General features: G+C 41.6%; 2 protein-coding genes across 2 annotated transcripts in view; one reads left to right on the top strand and one right to left on the bottom strand.

Moving 5' to 3' along the window:
• dnah9l (dynein, axonemal, heavy polypeptide 9 like) overlaps nucleotides 1–10679 on the top strand; it is a 33374-nt gene extending 22695 nt beyond the window's left edge. The window contains exons 62-87 of the mRNA XM_061044415.1: nucleotides 412–594; nucleotides 875–976; nucleotides 1617–1751; nucleotides 1908–2081; nucleotides 2325–2457; nucleotides 2591–2693; nucleotides 3009–3131; nucleotides 3223–3427; nucleotides 3705–3869; nucleotides 3991–4131; nucleotides 4276–4446; nucleotides 4518–4640; nucleotides 4731–4924; nucleotides 5748–5896; nucleotides 6205–6332; nucleotides 6639–6776; nucleotides 6893–6982; nucleotides 7057–7248; nucleotides 7399–7518; nucleotides 7848–7907; nucleotides 8117–8299; nucleotides 8532–8714; nucleotides 9191–9306; nucleotides 9778–9890; nucleotides 10057–10197; nucleotides 10374–10679. Of these exons, the coding sequence (XP_060900398.1) occupies nucleotides 412–594; nucleotides 875–976; nucleotides 1617–1751; nucleotides 1908–2081; nucleotides 2325–2457; nucleotides 2591–2693; nucleotides 3009–3131; nucleotides 3223–3427; nucleotides 3705–3869; nucleotides 3991–4131; nucleotides 4276–4446; nucleotides 4518–4640; nucleotides 4731–4924; nucleotides 5748–5896; nucleotides 6205–6332; nucleotides 6639–6776; nucleotides 6893–6982; nucleotides 7057–7248; nucleotides 7399–7518; nucleotides 7848–7907; nucleotides 8117–8299; nucleotides 8532–8714; nucleotides 9191–9306; nucleotides 9778–9890; nucleotides 10057–10197; nucleotides 10374–10621 (3813 nt within the window). The 3' untranslated portion in view covers nucleotides 10622–10679. The remainder of the gene's footprint in view (nucleotides 1–411; nucleotides 595–874; nucleotides 977–1616; nucleotides 1752–1907; nucleotides 2082–2324; nucleotides 2458–2590; nucleotides 2694–3008; nucleotides 3132–3222; nucleotides 3428–3704; nucleotides 3870–3990; nucleotides 4132–4275; nucleotides 4447–4517; nucleotides 4641–4730; nucleotides 4925–5747; nucleotides 5897–6204; nucleotides 6333–6638; nucleotides 6777–6892; nucleotides 6983–7056; nucleotides 7249–7398; nucleotides 7519–7847; nucleotides 7908–8116; nucleotides 8300–8531; nucleotides 8715–9190; nucleotides 9307–9777; nucleotides 9891–10056; nucleotides 10198–10373) is intronic.
• A 140-nt stretch (nucleotides 10680–10819) lies between these two features.
• On the bottom strand, nucleotides 10820–22071 carry LOC132978995 (tyrosine-protein kinase ABL2-like). Its single transcript, XM_061044418.1, has 11 exons — nucleotides 21450–22071; nucleotides 19578–19665; nucleotides 18339–18440; nucleotides 17180–17245; nucleotides 17036–17064; nucleotides 16782–16919; nucleotides 16356–16442; nucleotides 14333–14407; nucleotides 14102–14208; nucleotides 12415–12595; nucleotides 10820–12324 (listed from the first exon to the last, which is right to left on the bottom strand). The coding sequence occupies exons 1-11, from the start codon at nucleotides 21606–21608 to the stop codon at nucleotides 11332–11334; spliced, it is 2025 nt and encodes a 674-aa protein (XP_060900401.1). The 5' UTR covers nucleotides 21609–22071; the 3' UTR covers nucleotides 10820–11331.

The raw sequence follows: 22071 nt of genomic DNA, 5'->3' as shown, positions 1-22071 counted from the left end.
AATTTATTATTGTGCGTTATCTGGGCTTCCAAAACTGCCAAAAACGGTAACAGTGTGTTGACACTCTTTATAATATCCTTTAGTACAATAAGCCTGTGTCATTACTTTTTAGTTTTTTGTTCAGTGTTCTTATCTTTGCTTCTTGTTTTAGATCATTTGTTATCTAAGCCATAGGCTTTCTCACAGTCAAATAAATGATACTGTATATCTTAAACTGAAATAGAGACTTTGGCAAACACTGTGTTCCATCAGAGAGTTTCCAGTTTAGTTTACAGCTTCGTGTAATTTATTTCGAACCTCAATTCCCACCTAATGTGTGATTTAGAACCCAAAAGGTTTGCAAATATATTACAATGGAGATCAACCAGTGACATCTTTTGATTTGATCTACACACACTTCTGCACATCCAGGTGGATGACTTCCTCCAGGCTCTGGTGAACTTTGACAAAGAACACATCCCCGAGGCCACAGTGAAGTGTGTGAGGGACGAGTACCTCAGTGACCCAGAGTTCAACCCTGAGTTTGTACGACAGAAATCCTCTGCTGCTGCCGGGCTCTGTTCCTGGGTAATCAACATCATCCGCTTCCATGAGGTACGCACTCGTACATAAGCTGTCATACTAATTAAATATCACTGATTTTAAACAGCTTTGATGTTTTTCAGTGTACTACACTGTGGCTGTATCGTTTGATAGGTTATTCTCTGTTTCCACAACATTTGTGCTGCCCTGGATAGATTTTTGTAAGTACCATGTTATTTTCTTCTTTTTATTTTAAAAAGACAGTCTGTGCATTTCTTCTTTTTGTTAGCATATCTTTGGGTCAAACTGCTGTGTGTGTGTGCTTGCATGCATTTGTGTGTTTCTTCTACAGGTCTTCTGTGAAGTAGAGATGAAGCGGATGTGTCTGTCTCAAGCCAACGCTGATCTGGCTGAGGCTGCTGAGAAACTAGAGGCCATCAGGAAGAAACTTACTGTGAGTTTGTTTGGATTCATTTTTCTCCTTTTTTTTATTTGAATCTTGCTTTAAATGTAAATATGTTTATGGAAAAAACAAGACTTCATCATAACACTTTGCTCGTTACCAAGGGAAGGTGACTGTTTCACTTTCTCTTTATCATCATGATGAGTACATTTAAAGGTCGGCTGATAATCCACTACCTCTTCTCCTGCAGAACATTCTCGTCATTCAAATTGCTCCTTGAAGTCTCTAATTGTGTGTGTGTGCGTGTGTGTGTGTGCGTGCGATGTTCTGCTCTGGGATAATCTGCTATGTTTTTTATAGTTTATGTTTGTATTACTATGTTATATGTTTTAATTGTGACCTGCCGAGGGACTACAGATGTAAATAAGCCCAAGGCTAACTCTGGTGCAATGCATCAAATGGCAACATTTATGTTTAATATTGTACATGGTCCCTTTACAAACAAAAAGTTAAGTTAAGCCCATAAAGAAGGCCTTCTTTAAGTGGAGTTTAATAAGTGGTGTCACCTCACTATTTTTGTTTTATTACGTTTAGGCTCTGATCATTAATGGCTTTGACATAAAGTTAAAATATAGATATTTTCTAAGTCATCATATTTTGAGACCCCCCCCCCCCCCCCGGTTTCTTTCAGGAGTTGGACAGTAGCCTGGAAACTTTGACATCAGCGTTTGAGACGGCCACATCAGAGAAACTACGCTTTCAGGAAGAGGTCAACCGCACCAACAAGACTATAGAACTTGCCAATCGGCTGGTCAAAGGACTGGAGGTGGGTGCAGCAGTGGTCAATGGGAAATAAGTTTTCCTTACTCTGTTTCCAGAGATGTTGTATTAGAGCAGTATGTCAACTCTTTATAAATAACCTACTGTACAGTATTGATTCCACTCCAGGGTCTCACTGTTTGTATAAATGTGAATGTTTCAGAGTGAGAATGTGCGCTGGGCCCACTCAGTGGCTCAGTACCATGAACATGAGGAGACTCTCAGTGGGGACGTCCTCTTAACAGCAGCTTTCATCTCCTACTCTGGCTCCTTCTCCAAGAAATACAGGAGAGAGCTGCTGGAAAACCTCTGGATGCCCTTCCTGCGCAGCCAGAAGGTCTTCAGTCTTATTCACTTTTTAATAGTTTCTGCAGAATTTAATTGAATGAACATGAAAATATATCTTCTTATATATTAGGCTATCTTTATATTTTATGTGAAAGTGTGAATCATTCTCCACATGAACCACTTATCTTTTCCACAGCTGCCTGTCTTTAAAACAGCAGATTTTGTTCTCTTTGCATGATAACATTTTGTCGTAATTGTTCATTTCAGTAACATAATCTCTCCTTCATATCAGGTTTCCATTCCCATGACAGAAGGTTTAGATCCAGTGTCGATGCTGACTGATGATGCCATGGTGGCCCAGTGGAACAATGAAGGTTTACCAGGAGACAAAATGTCGACTCAGAACGCGACCATCCTCATCAACTGTGTGTATTGTTGTTACATATACTCCATCTCATCATTGAAGAGATGATTGGCCCTTTTCTACAGGCATTCAAATAGTGCACTGCCAGTTTTGTTTCTCGAATCTGCTCCTGTTTCCTGTGTGATTAACAACAGGTGAGCGCTGGCCTCTTCTCATTGACCCACAGCTACAAGGGATCAAGTGGATCAAGAGTCGCTGTGGCAGCAGCCTCAAGGTCGTCAGTCTTGAGCAGAAAGGGTGAGTGTTTCCCAGTGCCAGTTTCTAATCCTCAGACTGCTCTGCACCTTAAATAATGAATCTGATTCAGTCTGTGTGAATGTACCAACCGAAAACATACATATTTGATCCCGTTGTCGGGAAGATTTTACGGTTTTACTGTGAAGATTTTAAGTAGCATTTATATTACATAGCACACACATGCTACCACACGCTTCTACTCTCATTTCTTTAACAGTGTTACATGTTCACTATTTGGGAGAACTGGCAATTGTATGTATTTTATTAAACTTTCATGATTTGTATTTCATTAATTAATATTCAGTGTTGTTCCAGGTATGTAGACGTGATAGAACAGGCCGTAGTGGCAGGGGACACTGTCCTCATAGAGAATCTTGAGGAGACCATTGACCCTGTTATCGATCCTCTGCTGGGACGATACACCATCAAGAAGGGCAGGTAACACAACAGACACACATTTGTGTACATACTAAACAACCTTTTGTTCCTATTCCTTTGACCTTCCTCCCTCTGCACCGCTCTCTCACAGTTGTATAAAGGTCGGGGACAAGGAGTGTTTCTTCCACCCAGGCTTTAGACTGATTCTCCACACTAAATTGGCCAACCCTCACTACAAGCCAGAGATTCAAGCACAGACCACCCTCATCAATTTCACTGTGACCAGGGATGGTCTGGAGGACCAGCTGCTGGCCCAGGTGGTGAATCAGGAGCGACCTGACCTCGAACACCTCAAGGTGGGCTGAAATAAGTGCAAGTATGGCAAATTTGTGGTGGGCCACTTGTCTTAAAAACGAATGCTTCTGCACTTATACACCTGAATACATCCCTATATTAAACATGCTGTACCAAGAAACTGTTGATGATAGGTGCAAAAACGATTTCTTCATTAAATAAGATTTCAGGTAAATATAAAGAATCACAGCTGTGAAGAGAGTCATTCCCAAAAAGCAGCTTAATGTGTGTCGTATCATATTGTAATTGATACACACTCTTTGTATTCTCTCCCTGCAGAGTGAACTGACCACACAGCAGAACATGTTCAAGATTGAGCTGAAACTTCTGGAGGACGAGCTGCTGACCAGGCTGTCTGCTGCAGAGAGTAACTTCCTGGGTGACAACGTGCTGGTGGAGAAGCTTGAGACCACCAAACACACAGCTGCTGAGATTGAGATGAAGGTTACAAATGTGTTCACATTGTCTTTGAAGCCTGATTTAAAAACAACCCTGTACTTCCTCCTTTGCCCTGACCTTTACATTTTTCCGTCGTCTGTCTTCTTCCTTCATCCCTCCCTCACAGGTCCTGGAAGCTAAAGTTAACGAGGTGAAGATAAACGAAGCCAGAGAGCACTATCGTCCTGTTGCTGTCAGAGCTTCTTTGCTTTACTTTATCATGAACGATCTCAACAAGATCAACCCCATGTACCAGTTCAGCCTCAAGGTGAAATAGAAAAAAGTGTCTCTGTTTTAAAGTTTCTCTAAATATGAAAAGAGCTATAAAAAAAAAAAAAGAAAAACAATGTGCTTTCACTTTGTGTATCATCATGTTTTCTGTGTTAGCCTAACATCTCGCTCTTGTTGTCAGGCCTTTAACGTGGTTTTCCACAAGGCAGTGGCGATGGCAGAGGCCTGTGAGGATGTCAAGAGCAGAGTCAACACACTCATAGACTGCGTTACCTACTCCACCTTTAACTACATCAGCAGGGGACTGTTTGAGAGAGACAAGCTCACCTTCACCGCACAGCTGGCCTTCCAGGTGTGTATGAGTCTGTGTGAGTGTTAAAGAGACGCAGCATTTCTTCTCTGACTGTGCTCTTCCTCTTTCAGTTACTCCTGTTGAGTAAGGAGATAGATGTGAGAGAGCTGGACTTCCTGTTACGTTTCAACATCGACCACACCTACGTCAGCCAGCTCGACTTTCTTTCAAGCACGGCATGGAGTGCCATCAAGGTGATTTCTCACACAAAAATCCATAAAATATTTGCTTTTATTGGCCAACCACAATTAATTATATTGTCAAACACCATTGGCTGAGCTCAGGTGATGAGTTTCACTGATGAGTTTCGAGGTCTGGATCGGGACATTGAAGGCTCTCCTAAACGCTGGAAGAAGATGGTGGAGTCAGAGTGTCCAGAGAAGGAGAAGTTTCCTCAGGAGTGGAAAGGGAAAAGCTCCCTACAGAAACTAATCATGATGAGAGCCCTAAGACCAGACCGCATGACCTATGCTCTCAGGTTAGGAGTTACCTCTTGTGTTTTTATATACAGATATGAGATGATCCTGTTTTCCTCCTTCTCTCTTAAAAATATTTGGACGGTCTCATTTTCTATCATTTTCTTAAGCCCCGTTTCCACCAAGCGGTCCGGTTTGGTTCAGTAGAGTTTGGTTCAGTTCGAGACAGTAAACCCTGATCTTGCTAGCGTTTCCACAGCCAACCGTGCCCTTATTTGGTAAGCGGAGTGTAAGCCAGCTGCGTCAGGCTGTCAGTTATGTAATTATGTGACATCATAGCAGCCCAACACAGTGAAGCCCGCTATTAATTAAGTTCAACGAAGAAGAAGAAGAAGAAGAAAGGGACACAGTAAACACAGGGGGACCCTTTAGGGTTGGATCTGTATCCTTGGCACCACAACAGAAGGGTACCAAAAAAGTAGGACGGTACGGATCCCTTATTTTGATCAAAACAATAAATGGGTACCGTACCAAACTGAACCCGGCCGCTTGGTGAAAACGGGGCTTTAGACACTTTTTATGGCATACTGTAGCGTTTTACTTACTTTTATTACTGTATTTAGCTTTCTCTTTATTTATTTTATTGTTTTTTTTGCTATTATGCTTTTTCCGGTTTCTTTATTTATTTATTTGACCTTAATTTTCAAACCTGTTTCATCTTTCCTGTGTTTCGACATTTCTTACATATTTTGTCCCCTCTGTCTTGTGTCCGGCCATGTTGTGTGGATCCCTTTTGGGCACACTGAGTTTCTTGACTTGCTTGTTTTTGTGTGTTTTGCAAGATTTGTTTTGCCTCGTTGTCAAAGAAAGTTATTATCAATGTAGGAACTTTGTGGAGGAGAAGCTCGGGGTGAAGTACACAGAGGGTCGAAAGACTGAATTTGCGAAGTCCTTTAGAGAAAGTGGGCCAGCCTCTCCTGTGTTCTTCATCCTCTCCCCTGGAGTGGACCCTCTGAAGGATGTGGAATCACTGGGTAATTAAACACAGACAGATACACACTCAAAGCTTTTTACTGCTTGTATATTTACTAGATATTTATAGGTTTGAATTGTTTATGCCATCATTCCTTTTTTGTGAAGAAGTGTCCCATTTGGGCTGTTAGAAAAAAGTGTCATTACTTCACATTCTTTGTCGTGTTATGACAATAGAATGATCACGTTGTAGATAATACAAAGAAAAGGGTTTAAAAATACGAAAACTTCCTTCTAACCATATTAATTGGTCAATTAATGACACACTTCAGTGGGAGTATGACTTCTAATTAAATCTTCATGTTCTCAGGAAGGAAGCTGGGATTCACCATCGACCTTGGGAAGCTTCACAACGTGTCCTTGGGCCAGGGCCAGGAGGCTGTGGCTGAGGTTGCCATGGAAAAGGCTTCCAAGGAGGGTCACTGGGTTATACTGCAGGTCTGATAAGAAGATGGTGTTTTCTCTGAATATTGGGGTTAATAGAAGTAGAAGAAATGTATCAAAGATTATAAATATTACACTGAATGATTACCTGTCTCATTTTGCTCAAATACAGTTAAGAGTACTTCAAATTTGATTTAAATGTAGGTGTTTTTTATTTATTTAGTTTATAGAAAACAAATATGATTTCAAGTGTTCTTGGAAATTTTGATAATTCTCTACTTGCAATACTTGAGAGTTCCCACTGTCACCTTCTATGCTAAACTATATTTGTATTGCTTGTTTTCATTCCCGTCCCTGTAGAACATCCACCTGGTTGCTCGCTGGCTGGGTTCACTTGAGAAGCTGCTCGAGCGCTGCTCTGAAGGCAGCCATCCCGACTACAGAGTGTTTATGAGCGCTGAGCCAGCACCAACACCCCAGGAACACATTATCCCACAGGTACACGCACATGCAGTCAGGGCATCTTAAGGCATCAATTATAGACAACAAAGCCTCCTGGGTATCTTTCCTGCACTCATACAGTATTACATTACTGATGTGGTGATTTCCCTCAGGGCATTCTGGAAAACGCAATCAAGATCACCAATGAACCTCCTACAGGCATGCATGCTAATTTGCATGCAGCTCTGGATAACTTTGACCAGGTGGGTGTCTAATGTCTGCTTTGTGTAAATGGTGTGTTTTTTTTTCTTTTATTAATTCATTTGTATCTTTGCAGGACATCCTGGACCAGTGCAGCCGTGAGCAGGAGTTTAAGACCATCCTCTTCTCTCTGTGTTACTTTCACGCCTGTGTAGCTGAGCGGAGGAAGTTTGGACCGCAGGGCTGGAACAGAAAGTATCCCTTCAACACTGGAGACCTGACTATATCAGTTAATGTCCTCTACAACTACCTGGAGGCCAACGCACAGGTGGAGTGTGTGTTGTTGATGTTGTGTTTGAATGACATGCTGCATTGGGGACTGGGAGGGAGGAGCATGTGTGTGTTTGCCACAGGGTGATTCATGAAGGGGATGATTATGATGATTGTACTTGCAGTGATTTTGATTATGTTGATGAAGGTGCCATGGGAGGACCTGAGGTATCTGTTTGGTGAGATCATGTATGGAGGACACATCACTGATGACTGGGACAGGCGGCTCTGCAGAACTTATCTGGAGGAATACATGCAGCCAAACCAGGTTTGTTTATTTATCCAAGAACGAGAGAGGGAATACATTTGGAGGTAATTTAGTGTAGCTATGAAGGGATCCCTAATAAAGTTTAATCTTGGCACAAACACTTTGGCAGTGTCAGTAAGCTTTTGGTGGGGGGGGGTTTTGGAGTAGACTTTGGACACTTGGGGATGAGAATCGGTTCTAGTTAGCAGCAGAGTGGCTTGTAATGGGCCAAAGATTGCAAATAAAAATTAAAGAGTTTGAAATGTTGGCTGCTTGAGTTGGAGTAATTTCATGTTTTTGTTCTGTATAAGAGAGCTAAAACTTCTCCTTTATGTTGTTTTGTTGCCCAGTTTGACCGAAAGCTTGCTTTGACTCCAGGATTTTTCGTCCCCTCCAACCTGGACTACCAGGTAACAAGAGAGATAGATATTGTGTGAATTTGTAACATTCAATGTCTTACCTTGCTGATGTTGAATTCTTAATAATCAGGGTAGTCCATATCATTTACGTGTGGCTTTGAAACCTTCAAGAGATTTATGAATTTAAATGCAAGTCTAATGAGAAGATGACAGGAATTAATGGATGGAACAGTCATCATTTTCTCTCCCTACGTCTCCAGGGTTACCATGATTTCATAGATGAGATGCTGCCCCATGAGAGCCCAGTGCATTATGGGTTACACCCCAATGCAGAAATTGAGTTCTTGACAGTAACGTCGGATAGCCTTTTCCACACTCTGCTGGAGTTGCAGTCTCCAGATGCTGTGATGGGGGAGGGAGCCTCACAGACCCTGGAGGAGAAGGTAGCTACACAACAGGATGTTTGGTTTTTTTTGTTTGTTTTTTTATGGAATCAGGGTTGTCATGTTGTAGAGACACAACATGTGACCATTTTTGACAGAGGGGTCTTTAAAAGTTTCATCTCTGAATTCAATCTCTTGAGATACAACATTTAGAGAACTACAAAACTAAATATGGGAACTATAGGAAATGTTCTTCTTCATACCTACTTTTTAATGATATGCACTCCTTCAGGTGAAAACTATTTTAGATGAGGTGATTGAGAAGCTTCCAGAAGAGTACAACATGTCTGACATCACCTCCAAGACAGCTGAACGCTCGCCGTACATCCTGGTCTGCTTTCAGGAGTGTGAACGCATGAACATGCTCATCTCCGAGATACGCCGCTCACTCAAAGAGCTGGACCTAGGACTCAAGGTAGAACCAATTTGTTCGTGTTTGTGCAACCCTATACATTTCAACAACATCTAAATCGTTCTTATACCCTGGTCTCACTGCTGACTAAAGTGTGAGGCCAGAGTTGAAGGGATTATTTGCTTTTTTTGTCCCAAAGCAGTGGTGGTGTTAGTATTAGTGCTAATCAAATAAAGACATCTCCCAGTACTCCCATTATCCTTACCATTAGCTATGTGTGCACTTAAAGAATAAAAAGCCCTCTTCCTGTTTTGCCACACGGGAGTCTTTTGAAGCACCACATTAATCCATCCTGCAGATTTATTTTATCTGATCAGGTGGCATATGCTGCAGTTTAAAAAGTGTAGAGCAGCTGTTTTTAAAAGTAGTTATACTAGACTCTCAAATGTACAAATAATTCTTTGATGTTAATTTGCCAGATAAAGCACCATAGCTGTTTGTAGTCATTGTGAAGTAAGAGTTTAATATGTCCGTCACAGGGTGAACTGGCCATCTCCTCTGAGATGGAGAAGCTGCAGACTGCTTTGTTCTTTGACAACGTCCCTGATACCTGGACCAAACTGGCCTACCCCTCCACCTACAGCCTGTCAATATGGTGTGTTTGTGTGTGTGACATGTTTGTTAGTGCGTCTAAATGTAAACAGGTATTGAGTTTTTGAAAAGAAAAAGGACAATTTTAGTTATTATGTTTGCCGTTTGCTTTGTTTTATCAACTATAGATTTAAATCTTTTTATGACACTATATGTTATACTGCTTATTAGTGAAGCTCTCAGAAATACATGTGCCATTGTTACAGTGTGCAGACAGAACTCTGACATTATCTTCAGATCTTCTCCTCTCTTTGTTGGTGTGACTAAGCCTAATTTGTGGTACACATTTCAGACTTAAGAATTGTTTTTTTAGGGATTTTTTGTCCAATAGGGGACAAAATCCAAGTCCCCAGTTGAGAAACTAAATATTTGGAGTGATTGGTTGAGGGTAGGGGATGGATTCTCCAGGAAATGAATTCAAATCTATATAATGTCCAAAACATGATCTAAGTACACGTATGTGTGTTTGTGTCAGGTATAATGATGTGCTGCAGCGTTGTAAAGAGCTGGACAGCTGGACTCAGGACCTCTCTCTGCCCAGTGTCGTCTGGCTGTCCGGACTTTTCAACCCTCAGTCCTTCCTCACAGGTATCAAACGTTCTTTACTCTCTCACATACAAGCGTCAAACCCAGGCATCATTAAAAAAAAAATAAAAAAAATCTTCTCATCTTTTTTGCACGTGTGCCATCTGTTGTTTTTATCTCATTTGTCCTCTGTGTCTTATTTGTTTGTTTGTTTGTCTTGGCCTTCCAGCAGTGATGCAGTCTCTGGCACGGAAGAACGAGTGGCCCCTTGATAAGGTGAACCTGACCGTGGATGTTTCCAAGAAGTTTAAGGAAGAGTTCAACCAGCCTGCCAGGGAAGGGGCATACGTTTATGGACTTTACATGGAAGGTTGAAAGAACATTTTCTGCAACTAATCTTTAGGAATTTTGAGTAATAGCTAACTTCTCCCTCTGTGAATGAAATGGTGTCATACATATTTTTTTTAATGGTAAATGTCTTTTCTTTTAAAAAAAAAAAAAAGATATACCATGTTTTCCTCTTCTCTACATTTCTGTTTGCTGCAGGTGCACGGTGGGACACTCAGTCTGGTGTGATTACTGAGGCCCGTCTGAAGGAACTGACCCCGGCCATGCCTGTCATCTCAGTCCGAGCTGTGCCCAATGACCGCCAGGAGACCAGGAATATCTACGAGTGTCCCCTCTACAAGACTAAGATCAGAGGACCTACATATGTATGGACTTTTAGCCTCAAAACCAGGGAGAGGCCAGCCAAGTGGGTGCTGGCAGGAGTCGCCCTGCTGCTCAGTGTTTGATGGGGACTTTAGGAATGTGAGGTTATGATTTGATAATTAGCAGGAATTAGGTTTTTATGAGACAAAGTAGGTTTGTACACTGTGTTAAAACTTGTCGTCCATGTTTGATTTATAAAAGTTAACATAGACTCAAATGTATACATAAATGTCCTGGATGATAGGGCTAACTCTAGCAGAGAAGAAGAGCAGGAATGAAAAGAAAATTTCTAATCTTTTTATTGAAAAATGATAAAATATACAGAAAGAAATGCCAAACATTCACACACTAGATCACAGTTAGAACTGAGCTTGTTCTGAACAAATCAAAGCTATAAACTAAGAGATACTTTATAAGCAGGGAAAAAAATATCAGACCGTGCTGCCTCATTAGAGCGGCATTCAAGTGTGTTATTTTTGTATCACTTGTACAGTGTGTTATGCAGCAGTTTTAACAGCACGTTAAATTACACAGGTGAAGTCATTCTGACAAAATGACAAGGCAAATTTCGTATCGTTCTCCTTCCTACTTCACAGTACACATGGGTATAATATTCATCCATTCAATAAAAAAAATACCAAAAAAAGTGTGTATACCAGCTCTTTTTCAACTCTCTCAAAGATTCTAATGCACATACTGCAGCTCAGATACTGTATGTGTTAACAAACTGAAACAAAATCTGTCTAGTTTGGCCTCTGTGTGTTTTTCTGTGTGCATTTCTCTTTTTTGTTTTCTAGTCACTATCAGACCAGTCGAGCTCCATCATGTCCCTGGCTGCAGAGGACATGTTGATCTTGGTTCCGTGCCGCACGCTGCAGCTCTTCACAGAGTTCTGATTGGACGAAGCTCGCATGCTCACCTGCACCCCTGAGTGCCCGAGGACTCCCACCTCACCTCTAATCTTTTGGCTGACGGCCTCGCTGAGGTCACCTCTTACTCCCTGGACCATGACTCCCATGTCAGTCCTGCGACCCCTGACCCCAGCCTCACTCCTGACACCTTGACCCACTACCTTCATGACTCCCAGGTCACCCATGTCCATGTCTATGTCACCTATCCTCTCCATGTCCCCCATGTCATTCATATCTAAGGACAGCATGTCCCCCAAGCCCCCCAAACTCCCGTGGAGACCCTTGAACATAGTTGGGAGCCTCCCTCCTTCTATTCCTCCCTCAATCCCTCTCTCCTCCAGCCTATCCCCAAGTTTTTCTATCTCCCACCCTCCCTCTTTCTCCCTCTCCCCCTCCCCCTCTCCAAACCCACCTGAGTATCCTCGGACTATGGTGGTCACCCTGCTCCTCTGCATCCCTCCTCTCTCCCTGTCCCCGTCCCCCCACGTCCTTTCCTCCCTCTCCACTACACCGCCTGGGAAGCTCCTGAGTGTTACCTGCACCCTTCCTCCACTGTCATCCCTTTCCCTCTGCCCCCATCTTTTCTCCTCCAGGGTCCCTTCCTCTTCCTCCTCCTCCTCCTCCTCATCCTCATCTCCGAACCTGCCCTGCAAACCTCGGATCATGGCGTGCAGCCTCCCGCTGTCGAGTGAGCCCATCCCCTTCTCCAGCGCTGCGCTGCTCCCTCTTTCCGTGTCTCCGTTGCTGAGGGTGCGGAGGAGACAGCTGACGCCAGCACTGCTGAGCCCGGCGCTGCTGAGCCCGGCGCTGTTGGAGTCCTGAGAGTGTGAGCGGAAGAACGAGCCGGAAGAACCGATAGACATCGGTGTGAAGAACTGAAAATGTTCGAGACAGGAGGGAGAGGGGAATGAGAGGGGATCACAAAGAGGCCGAAACAGATTAACCTTTACTCCCATGCAACTTACTGGTGAGATGTTTGAGCGCTCCATGAGTAGGGATGTTGGACTGGGACTCATGTTGGACCTCTCCATCAGCCTCTCCTCCCACAGTCTGAGCCTCCTCTCCCTCTCCTCCAGCTCCTTCTCTTTGGAGTAAAGTTCCCTCTCCAGCTTTCGAAGGCGCTCCAGAGTCGACTCAATTTCACACCTTGGATGTGCAGACACAGACAGAATATCTGTTTAACTGTGCATGAAGTTGGTGCATAGTTTCAAGGTTACTTTACTAGTTAAATAGACGGTCCAGTATCACGACTAACACCATCTTGCTTTTGCTCCAGTGTGCACTGAAGGATACATTTGACTTATTACTGAAGTTTGATGTCTTTATCAGTTTGGGCTGGCAGTTTTTTTTTTGCCATCAAAGCTCTGCAGCTGCAACAAACGTGCAAGTTTTACCTGAATTATATATAATCAAATAACACATGAAATATATTTTGTATAACAGGAAAGAAGCAAAGCATGTGTTCTTGCAGGTAAGTCAACCACTCTTCAATGCTGTTCAATATTTTTTCTTTTATAGATTCAGTGACAAGAATTATTTTTGATGTTTCCGACATCGCACAGTGAGAAAATAACTGCCTTAAGAACATGTTCACATATGTCAGTATTCTGCTTTTGAGTTCACATAATCATAACACCTTCATGGAATACACACAAACACAAATCATGGTTAGATTTACAACAAACTGGAAGTGGATCAATGTTTTTAATTGTAACTTCAATTTTTTGACTTCTTCTAAAAGTCTGCAGTTCTGATTACATTGGCAAATTAAAATGCACATTTTTAATAAGTGTTTTTATAAAAACATGACATCAAATGTTTAGATACTAAGCTGTTCCTGCAGAAGATTTTCAAAGATGTAAATATTGAGCTGAAGAACTGTTTGTTACCACAAGAGGGCACTGTTAGAGTAAGTGACTACCTAAGAACCTGGTTTCACAACACAATCAACACTCAAGGCAACTAAATATAGACAGATTTGACGCACAGCTATACCTCCATCTGTGTTCCTTCAACACACACACACACACCACCTCCCCTTGCCCAAGTTTTCCACCCATACCAAAAACTCTGAATTGATTGCCTCGTACTCATGTTAAATATGCACAGAATGTCACACCTTCTCTCCTCTGCTCTCTCTTTCCCTCTCTCGCATCATCTGTCCGCTTTGGCTTCCCACAAACCTTTTTGTTCTCTCATTTTTCGGTGCTTTAGATTTCATATTCGTTCAATACAATTCTGGTCATCCCTGAACTTTTCGTCTTCAGCTCAAGCTGGTTTTCTCCTCTTTCTCTCTTCCACTCTTCCCCCATCCCCTCTGTCGCCTCCCTGCTGTGGGGCGAGGGCAAAGAGGAGGAGTGCAGGAATCTCTTCCATGGACTGTTTCCAGAGAGCTTATTATAGACTGAAGTAGAGCACAGGGTCACACATTCAACTTCTCTCCCGAGCTTTAGACTCCACAGAGCTGTGTTTGTATGCATGTGTGTGTGCATGCTGGCACGTGCATAGCTATGTTGAATTTTGTACATGCATACTGAGTTTTATTTGTAGTGCTGTAAGCCACTGAATGCATTTGTCAAAAAAAATAAAACATTGCGTGTATGTGTCTGTGTGTGTTTGTGTGTGTTTGTGTGTGTGTGTGTGTGTGTGTACCTCCACTGGTCCTTGTTATGTAGGAAAGAGTTACACTGGTCCGGTAGACGGCTGTCGTTGGCCATAGTCTCCAGGGTTACCAGCACCTGTTTGAACTGTGGACGCTCCTGTATGTGTACGCATGCACACAGGGAAGAACAACCAGCACACACTTATTGTTAAGTCTTTGAAAGTACAAGAGACCATTTTTTGAGGACATTAACAACTGCATCTGTTTTTCGTTAAGCTTACCTTTGGGTCTGCTTGCCAGCATCTCCTCATCAGCTCTGCAAAACTTGCTGGACAGCTAGTGGGGATGGTCAGCCTCTAGATAACCACACACACACACACACACACACACACACACACACACACAAACACATGCAAACAAAAGAAGCAGAAGCCTTTAATCTCATTAGAAACATCTTCTGATACAATTTTGAAAAACATGTCCTCCAAACAATCTTGGAAATGTATAGATACAGTAAGACCAAAGCAATCAAATTATAAACTAGACAAAACTATTTAGAACACCAGATAAAGATTGAAGTCCAGGTGCATGTCAATCGAGTATGCAAACAAGATGCACAACAACAACCTTTAACATTTAACAGTACTCAAGAGAGTTTGCATTTTTTCAGCAAAAAGAAACGTAAGTCACATCAACTGCAGAGCTTTTTAATATCGTATCCAAGGCAACTATTTCTTCAACAATATGTACACCTTGTGCTGCTGGCTGTGATGTACTGTAAGAACAGGAGGGAAAAAGTTGATGGCCTAATGTTGTGACTTTCATTATGTCCCAATGTTTTTGCATGCTGCATGCAAATTGAACACGTTGTGATGGAGGCTGCACTGTGTACTGTGGTAAAAACAAATGTTTACGGTTACAATCAAGATTTTGAACACAACAACAGTGCTTTAATGCTGATGTTTAGCACGTACACTGTTGACCGTTTGCAACATCTTAGTTTAGCTTGTTTGTCTGCTACTGCTAATAGGCTAAATACACTCAAATGTGTTTGTTCTTCAATCAAAGTAGCATATTACTTGTATTTATGGATCAAAAGAGAAAGTTAAGGAATCACTCAAGTTATTTCTATTCACCATAATGGAAACTAATTGCATGGCAAAAGTTCATCTTCTTCAAAAGCTGCTTGAGTGACTGTGCTTCATTAGGACTGTTGAGGCTTCATTAGTTCGGTTTGACAAGCCTTGAAGGACAAGCAAGCGGCCCCATGGCTGTCGCCTCGCTGACTACGACTCATTACCAAGAAGATAAAAACAAAGGCACAGTGAAGATAAGAGAAGTCTTTAACAGAAAAAAAAAATCAGGGTCTTTAAAACAAAGAAAGCTACAATATGTGAGGCCACTTTTTTTCTTCAACAATTAAACTGCAGTTAATGTAAATCCACCAAGACAATGTCCCTGCATTATAGATCCCCTGGCATCTTCAAAGGTCTGAATGAGCCCAGATACCCCCACATAGTGCAGTGCACCACATGGAAACAGTGTTCTCTGGGGATTAATCCTAAAATATCACCAACTCTGAGTTGAGGGAGGGCAAGGAAGAGGGTCAGGAAGCAAGGTATAGCAATGGAGGGGAAAATCAGAGGGAGACTGGGAAAGAGAGAGAGAGGGAGTTATTTAGGGAGAGTATTTGGAAATAAGCCAAGAGCTACGCAGGAATCATATTCCCAGAATTGTTTGTTGGTCCTTGTATGTGCCTGTGTGCTTTTATGTGAGGCTGCTGCAGGGGATTCAAACACGTCAATAACTGAAACACATACAGTCCAACAGTCACTCCCCCCAACTCCCATAAACCTCCTGAATCAACTGTCCCTTTTAATCTTTTCTTTTTTCTCATCGCTCTCTCTCTCTCTCTCTCTCTCTTTCTCTCGTAAAGGCTTTAGCCGGGGGGGGGGGGGGGGTCTGGCCGAGCTCCACTGCAGTGGATCCAGGCCTTACAAGAGCAGAGAACTGACATCAGGCCTAAAAATACCCAGCCTCAGCCTCACCAGCTCGCAGTGGAAACCATGAGAGCATCACATTGTTCCTCCAGCCGTCTCAGACTCTGGTACGTCTACATGCTGACGGTGGTGTTCACAAAGGTGTGTGTGCGTATGTTTGAGGAGGGGGTTACCTCTTGTTTTTCCACCGACAGCCATGCAACCTGCAGCCCTCTAGTACATCTACATGCTGACAGTGGTGTTCACAAAGGTGTGTGCGTGTGTGTGTGTGTGTGTGTGTGGGTGTGTTAGAGGATGGGGTTACCTCTTGTTTTTCTACCACCAGCCATGCAACCTGCAGCCCTTCAAATCCTTTGAAAGGAACCTCCTGAGTCAGCATCTCCCACAGCACCTACCAACAGAACAGATGTTGTTTGATAATTTGGTAGTCACTGCGCACACTTTATATCACATAATAAGTCACATCTAAACATCACACACAGTAGTGTAGTCCATAGTTCAATGTATACTGTTGATACATTTGCAGATACTTTTACTAAACAGTACTTTACTGATATCTTGTTTTTTTAATTTAAAAATTGTCTTATATAGATTAAAAGACCAAGACAAAGAAAAATACAAATCTGAGCAACATTTAATTCCAGCTATCAGTACCTGACCATTTTTAGTACTTATTCCTATATGTGTGTTTCATTGCAGATATACTGTATGTCAGGCAGTGCCAGCTCACCACGCCATAGGAGTAGGTGTCACAGGTCTCCGAGACAGGTAGACTCTGAATAACCTCAGGAGCCATCCAGGGAAAAGTGCCAACCACTGTCATATGGGTCGTGTGCGACAGGAACTTTGACGCCCCAAAGTCACAAATCTGAAATTCCAACAGGGCGAACCAAGAAGACAGCACATAATTACCAAACTGATTGAACTGAATTAAAAAAAAAATGCTTGTATGTGAATCTCCGTGCCTGAAGAAAAGCCACAAACCTTCAGCACTTTGTCTGCTGTCATCACCACTGCAAGAGTGCGAAAGAGCAGATTAACAGATGTAAGATAAGACAGTGATACAATATAATGTTGGCTAGAAGATGGACACTTGATGAACAAATCAAAATGTATTTGGTGTGTTACCGTTCCGTGACTTGAGGTCTCTATGAATTACTTTGACTGGAGCTTCTGCATGGAGGTAATGCATCCCTGTGGGGAGATGAAGAGAGGCATTTATAACTGGTAAAAACAAATGATTTTATTCTAATTGGTTTGGTTGATATTTCCATTCAGGATTTGTGAGATTTTAGTGCACTATAGTTTAAGTAAAAATCTGTTTGAGGTAAAACGAAAGCCACAGGATACAGGTGCAACTAGAACCCACTGAACCAATGTTTCTACAGGTCAAATGAATATTATAATTTATATTAATAGTTAATTCATCAATATCATTATTTCTAAGATACACCTCTTGCAGCATGTAGAAATATGCAGGCTGCTGAGAAAGAGGCTATTTAACTACCCTGTCTTAAATCCATTCAAATTTTGGATTTCAAAATAAAGATTGATCATCACACACAGTTTATGGCCGAATGTACGCTATGCTGTTGTAAGAGAAAATATTCAGTAAACAAAACAAACCTGGCTAACCCCTAAAAAGATTTCTGTCTTGAGGAGTTTGATAAAAAAAAAAATCACATCAAATTTAAGTTCTTTTTTAATATTATAAAATAGATTAAATGAGCCTTCTTTCCCGTAATCCTCTCAAACTGATCACAAATTCTTGAATAGAAATGGCTTCCTAGCAGTCTTTGTGCTAGAAGTTAATACTGCATTTTTGTCCAAACAATCATTATAGTTTTCCAATTGTGATGAAACTTGCAATTTCCATTCCTCATGTTGAAAATAGTTGACTATTAGTTCATTGGTAATAAGTGTTAACTGTAACATTGACCTTAAAAATGGTAATATGGTAATATCATGTTGGCGTTAGGTAAAGGATGATGAAAATTGCTGTGTAAACACTTAATTCTGGTAAAAGATGAGGAGAGTGGGGAACGACTCAGCAGAGGCGTGTTCACTCAGACTGCTTTGACTAGGGAAGGCCCAGCAGGGACACTGATGGTGGAATGAAGTATATGTTTGGTAACACCCAAATGAATAGTATTTATTTACTATTTCTGACTCAGCTCCTCTCTCCTCTAACTAATAACATTAACGTACCATACAGATGATGCACATCGCCTGCAGATTAGTGAATCCTCTGAGATCATTTTTACCGTCATTATTTTGTCAGCTTTACCTTTAGCTATCTGTATGGCCCACATCATGATCTGCTCCATGTCCATCTCCTCACTCTGCTCACTTGAGAGGTACTCATACAGAGACCCCCCACTAGCATATTCTGTAACAACACACAAACATACAAAGAAGTAATCGTCAGTGAGGCAGAAAAGTCAGTTTGAACAGAATTGTTGATGAAAACGTCCATACAGTTTGGTCATTTGGTTACATTAAATCTATCACACTGGAAACATATTTTGGGATTGACCACCCTTAAACAAAGGATGTTGAAGAGCTAATATCCATTTTTGGTGCAGCTAAAGCACACTTCCTTCACATATATTATAAACATAAATATAAGACAGAGACCTCTCAGTTCAACAGTTTAGCCCCTCCTATCACACAGACCTGCACACAGCGGAAACACCAACAACCTTCACACACACACACTGACCGACTAATCCAGATTATCCCTGACCTTTGAACTTTTCATTTTTCCCTGCTAAAACTGACATTTCCAAGAGACAAGAAAGACACAGAGGATTATATCCAAACAAAGGACTCCTTTGTGTGTCTGGTGGGTACAAAACTAACAAATCTGACCCTTTAAATGGATGAAAAGTTGTTTAACTTTGACAGACATTCATACCCTAAAACACTTATTTTTCCTACTGTACTTTTTATTTTTAGTTATCATCGGACCAAAGTGCAGCAGTAATGGTTGCCGGACAAGTCTAGCGTGGTGTGTCGTACTTTATCCTAACCATATGATCCCATCCAGGATTACAACCACATACAAACATACTGGTCTCAGTTTCAAATGTCCTGCCAGGAAACACAGCAAGAACCAGCTCTCAGAGTGTACACCAATCCTTCAAAACACACAAACACCTGAGCATGTGCTAACACGTCCTTAAGTGGCACATCCAGGATCAAATACACACTAATAAAACAAATATACACACTGTGTTATGAGAACAATCTGCGCCGATCTTGCATACCTCACCTTTAACCTTCACCCGACCTTCACCTAATGCAGTTATGAGGCTGCAGCTAAAAAGACAGCGATAAACATCTGAATTTGTAGAGGACATTGAAAATATAACTCTAGAAGTAAGGGATCAGATATGAACCACATGTCCAGGATTTATGTTCATGGGAGGACTTCTGAAAGGATACTTGAATCTCACACACAAGCACTCGCCCGCTCACACACACACACACACACACACACACACACACACTCCTGGTGTCTGACCTGTGACAATGCCATAGTTGGGAGATTCCAGCATGGCTCCATAAAACTGAATGATGTTCTTATGACTCAGGACACTAAGAATCTCGGCCTGCACATGAAGAGGAGAGAAAAAGTGAAACAGAAAAATGTATTAGCATCCTCTTTTGTTTTTCAGATATACAATATCAGCAAGAAAACAAAACTTTGTATAAAATGTAGTGTCAATTGTTACTAATCAAATGTAAACTTCAAAATGTGGAGCTTTGACTTGTTATCCACTTTTTTTTAAATTTTGACGGTTTTTCACTGAACTACAGTCTGACCCTCTTTCATACCTCAGGTTGACTTTCAGAATAAAGACTTCTACACCGCAGTGACAAACATGCCATTAATCAGAGCTGACATACAGGTCATACCCTCTCTATGTGTGGAAAATGTTAGTGTTGCCAGGCAACAAAAACAACTGACCATCCGTAATATGAAATCACACAAGAAAAAGTGCAATTTGACAATGAAGTATTTCTACAAAAAAAGAAGATAAGATAATCATAGCAATTTATACTATTGATTCCAACGCTACGTCTCTTCATTTAGTTAAAGTTATCAGAGTGTACAGACATCAGTTTTAAGTGAGCACATTGGCACATAGTTTGGTTGAAAGACACATTTATAAAAGACGTGCATTTACACAGGTATGAAATACTGTTATTTAGAGCTCCTATGAGAAGATTTAAGCTGGTTCTAAAGCAGACACATTAATACTAAATGCCTCTATATGACCTACAAAACCACAACAGACTCTCAGCTTGAGTTATTTTATAAATCTGAAAGTGTTGCCGTGGGTAACGTGTCAGACAAAGTGATTTAAAGCACACTGCAGAGACAGTCTTTAGTTTCATTTTTCCACAGCAAAACATTTCTGCAAGTGATACATTTGACTGTTTGAAGATCACAAATATTACACATATTGTTGAAGCCATAATAGGGAAACATAAGTCACTTTCTTTGTAAACACAGGTAATAACATGCTGTACATTTTACAGTACTAAAAAACACTATCAGGCAATTATGCACGGGCACTTACTAATTGATCACATTTTGAGGTTAAGTTCGAGATTAACTTTAGTTTTCATAGTTTGGTGTTCCTATTTTAACTTCAGTAAATTAAGTCTTCCTCTATTTCTGAATGTTGTGTGTGCAAAGTTTTGAGTTGAGTTTATATAATGTTAATATTTTAGCTGCAATTCTTTCATAGCCAATGATCAATTTGCATTTACATATAAACTGCACACACACTCTTTAATGTATGTCTGCCCACCCTGCATGTGTGTGATTGGGACAGTAAGAGAAATACTGTTCTCACTCCCTATTAGATTTTTTAACTCTTTTTCCACAACAATGACATTCGTCTCACCGACAGGTCACCTTAACTTCAAACTGTTTCCTGCCTGCTCAGTATTAGTATCATGCCCTGATCTGAAGTCCTTAAAGCCCTGAATGACCACACACCTCGCCCTGAAGCACAATGGGAGGAACAGGGGAGTGCTGGCATAAATATATCTGCTCCATCCACAAAGAGAGGGAGGAGGAGGGGGACAAGGAGAGGTATGTTTAATATAAACACATGTTCAACAGCAGACAACAGGGGAGGAGGGGGAGGCAGGGAGGGAGTTGGGGACTGAGTCCGAAGAGAATTGAGAAAATGAGAGGAAACTGATTCATGTTGAAGTTTAGGGTAGTACAGAAAAGGCCCTGACCTCTACATACAGTACTTTGAATATTAAAACAATGAGTCTCTGCTGAAGACATCTATGATTGCTGTGTGTGTGTGTGTGTGTGTGTGTGTGTGTGTGTGTGTGTGTCATTGTGTGCTTGTGTGTATGTCCTCCTTACCTCCTTGTCAATCTTGAGAAGCTTCTTCACAGCCACCTCCTTGTCTTGGGAAATCCACAGGGCTCTGTAGACGCTCCCAAAGCTTCCTCCTCCACAGTTCTCATAGAAGAGTAGGTCCTCATGCTTTATCTGCACAAACGACGAGCCAGGAGACGACATGGCATACTGACTAACGTGCACATTCACACACACACACACACACACACGCACGCAAAGACTCTTACAGCAGCCCAAAAGGTTGCTGGCTTAACCCACCGACTCTTCCCACAAAAAAAAAGTTATACAGATCCACTCAGAGCGAAAGAAAGAGAAGAAATAATCAGGGGCAGAGGAGTTTTCCTCAACCCGGTCGAAGTGGATGTTGTCAGTCAGCAGAACAGATTGTTGTCAGAGAGAAGAAACCAGAAAGTGCTGGAAAGAGAGAGAGAGAGAGAGAGAGAGAGAGAGAGAGAGAGAGAGAGAGAGAGAGAGAGAACAAGTCTGACTCCCTGTGCGTCAGACAAAAAAAGTTGAGGCCCCCCGTCATTAGTAGAGGAGGTATTATATTGCCTGATAGTGGTGATCAAGTGTAACTACAACCCAATACACACACACACACACACACACACACCCACACACACAC

Source organism: Labrus mixtus, chromosome 8 (assembly GCF_963584025.1).
Source record: "Labrus mixtus chromosome 8, fLabMix1.1, whole genome shotgun sequence".
In the NCBI taxonomy this organism is placed as follows: domain Eukaryota; kingdom Metazoa; phylum Chordata; class Actinopteri; order Labriformes; family Labridae; genus Labrus; species Labrus mixtus.
This window is presented reverse-complemented; position numbering and strand designations above follow the sequence as displayed.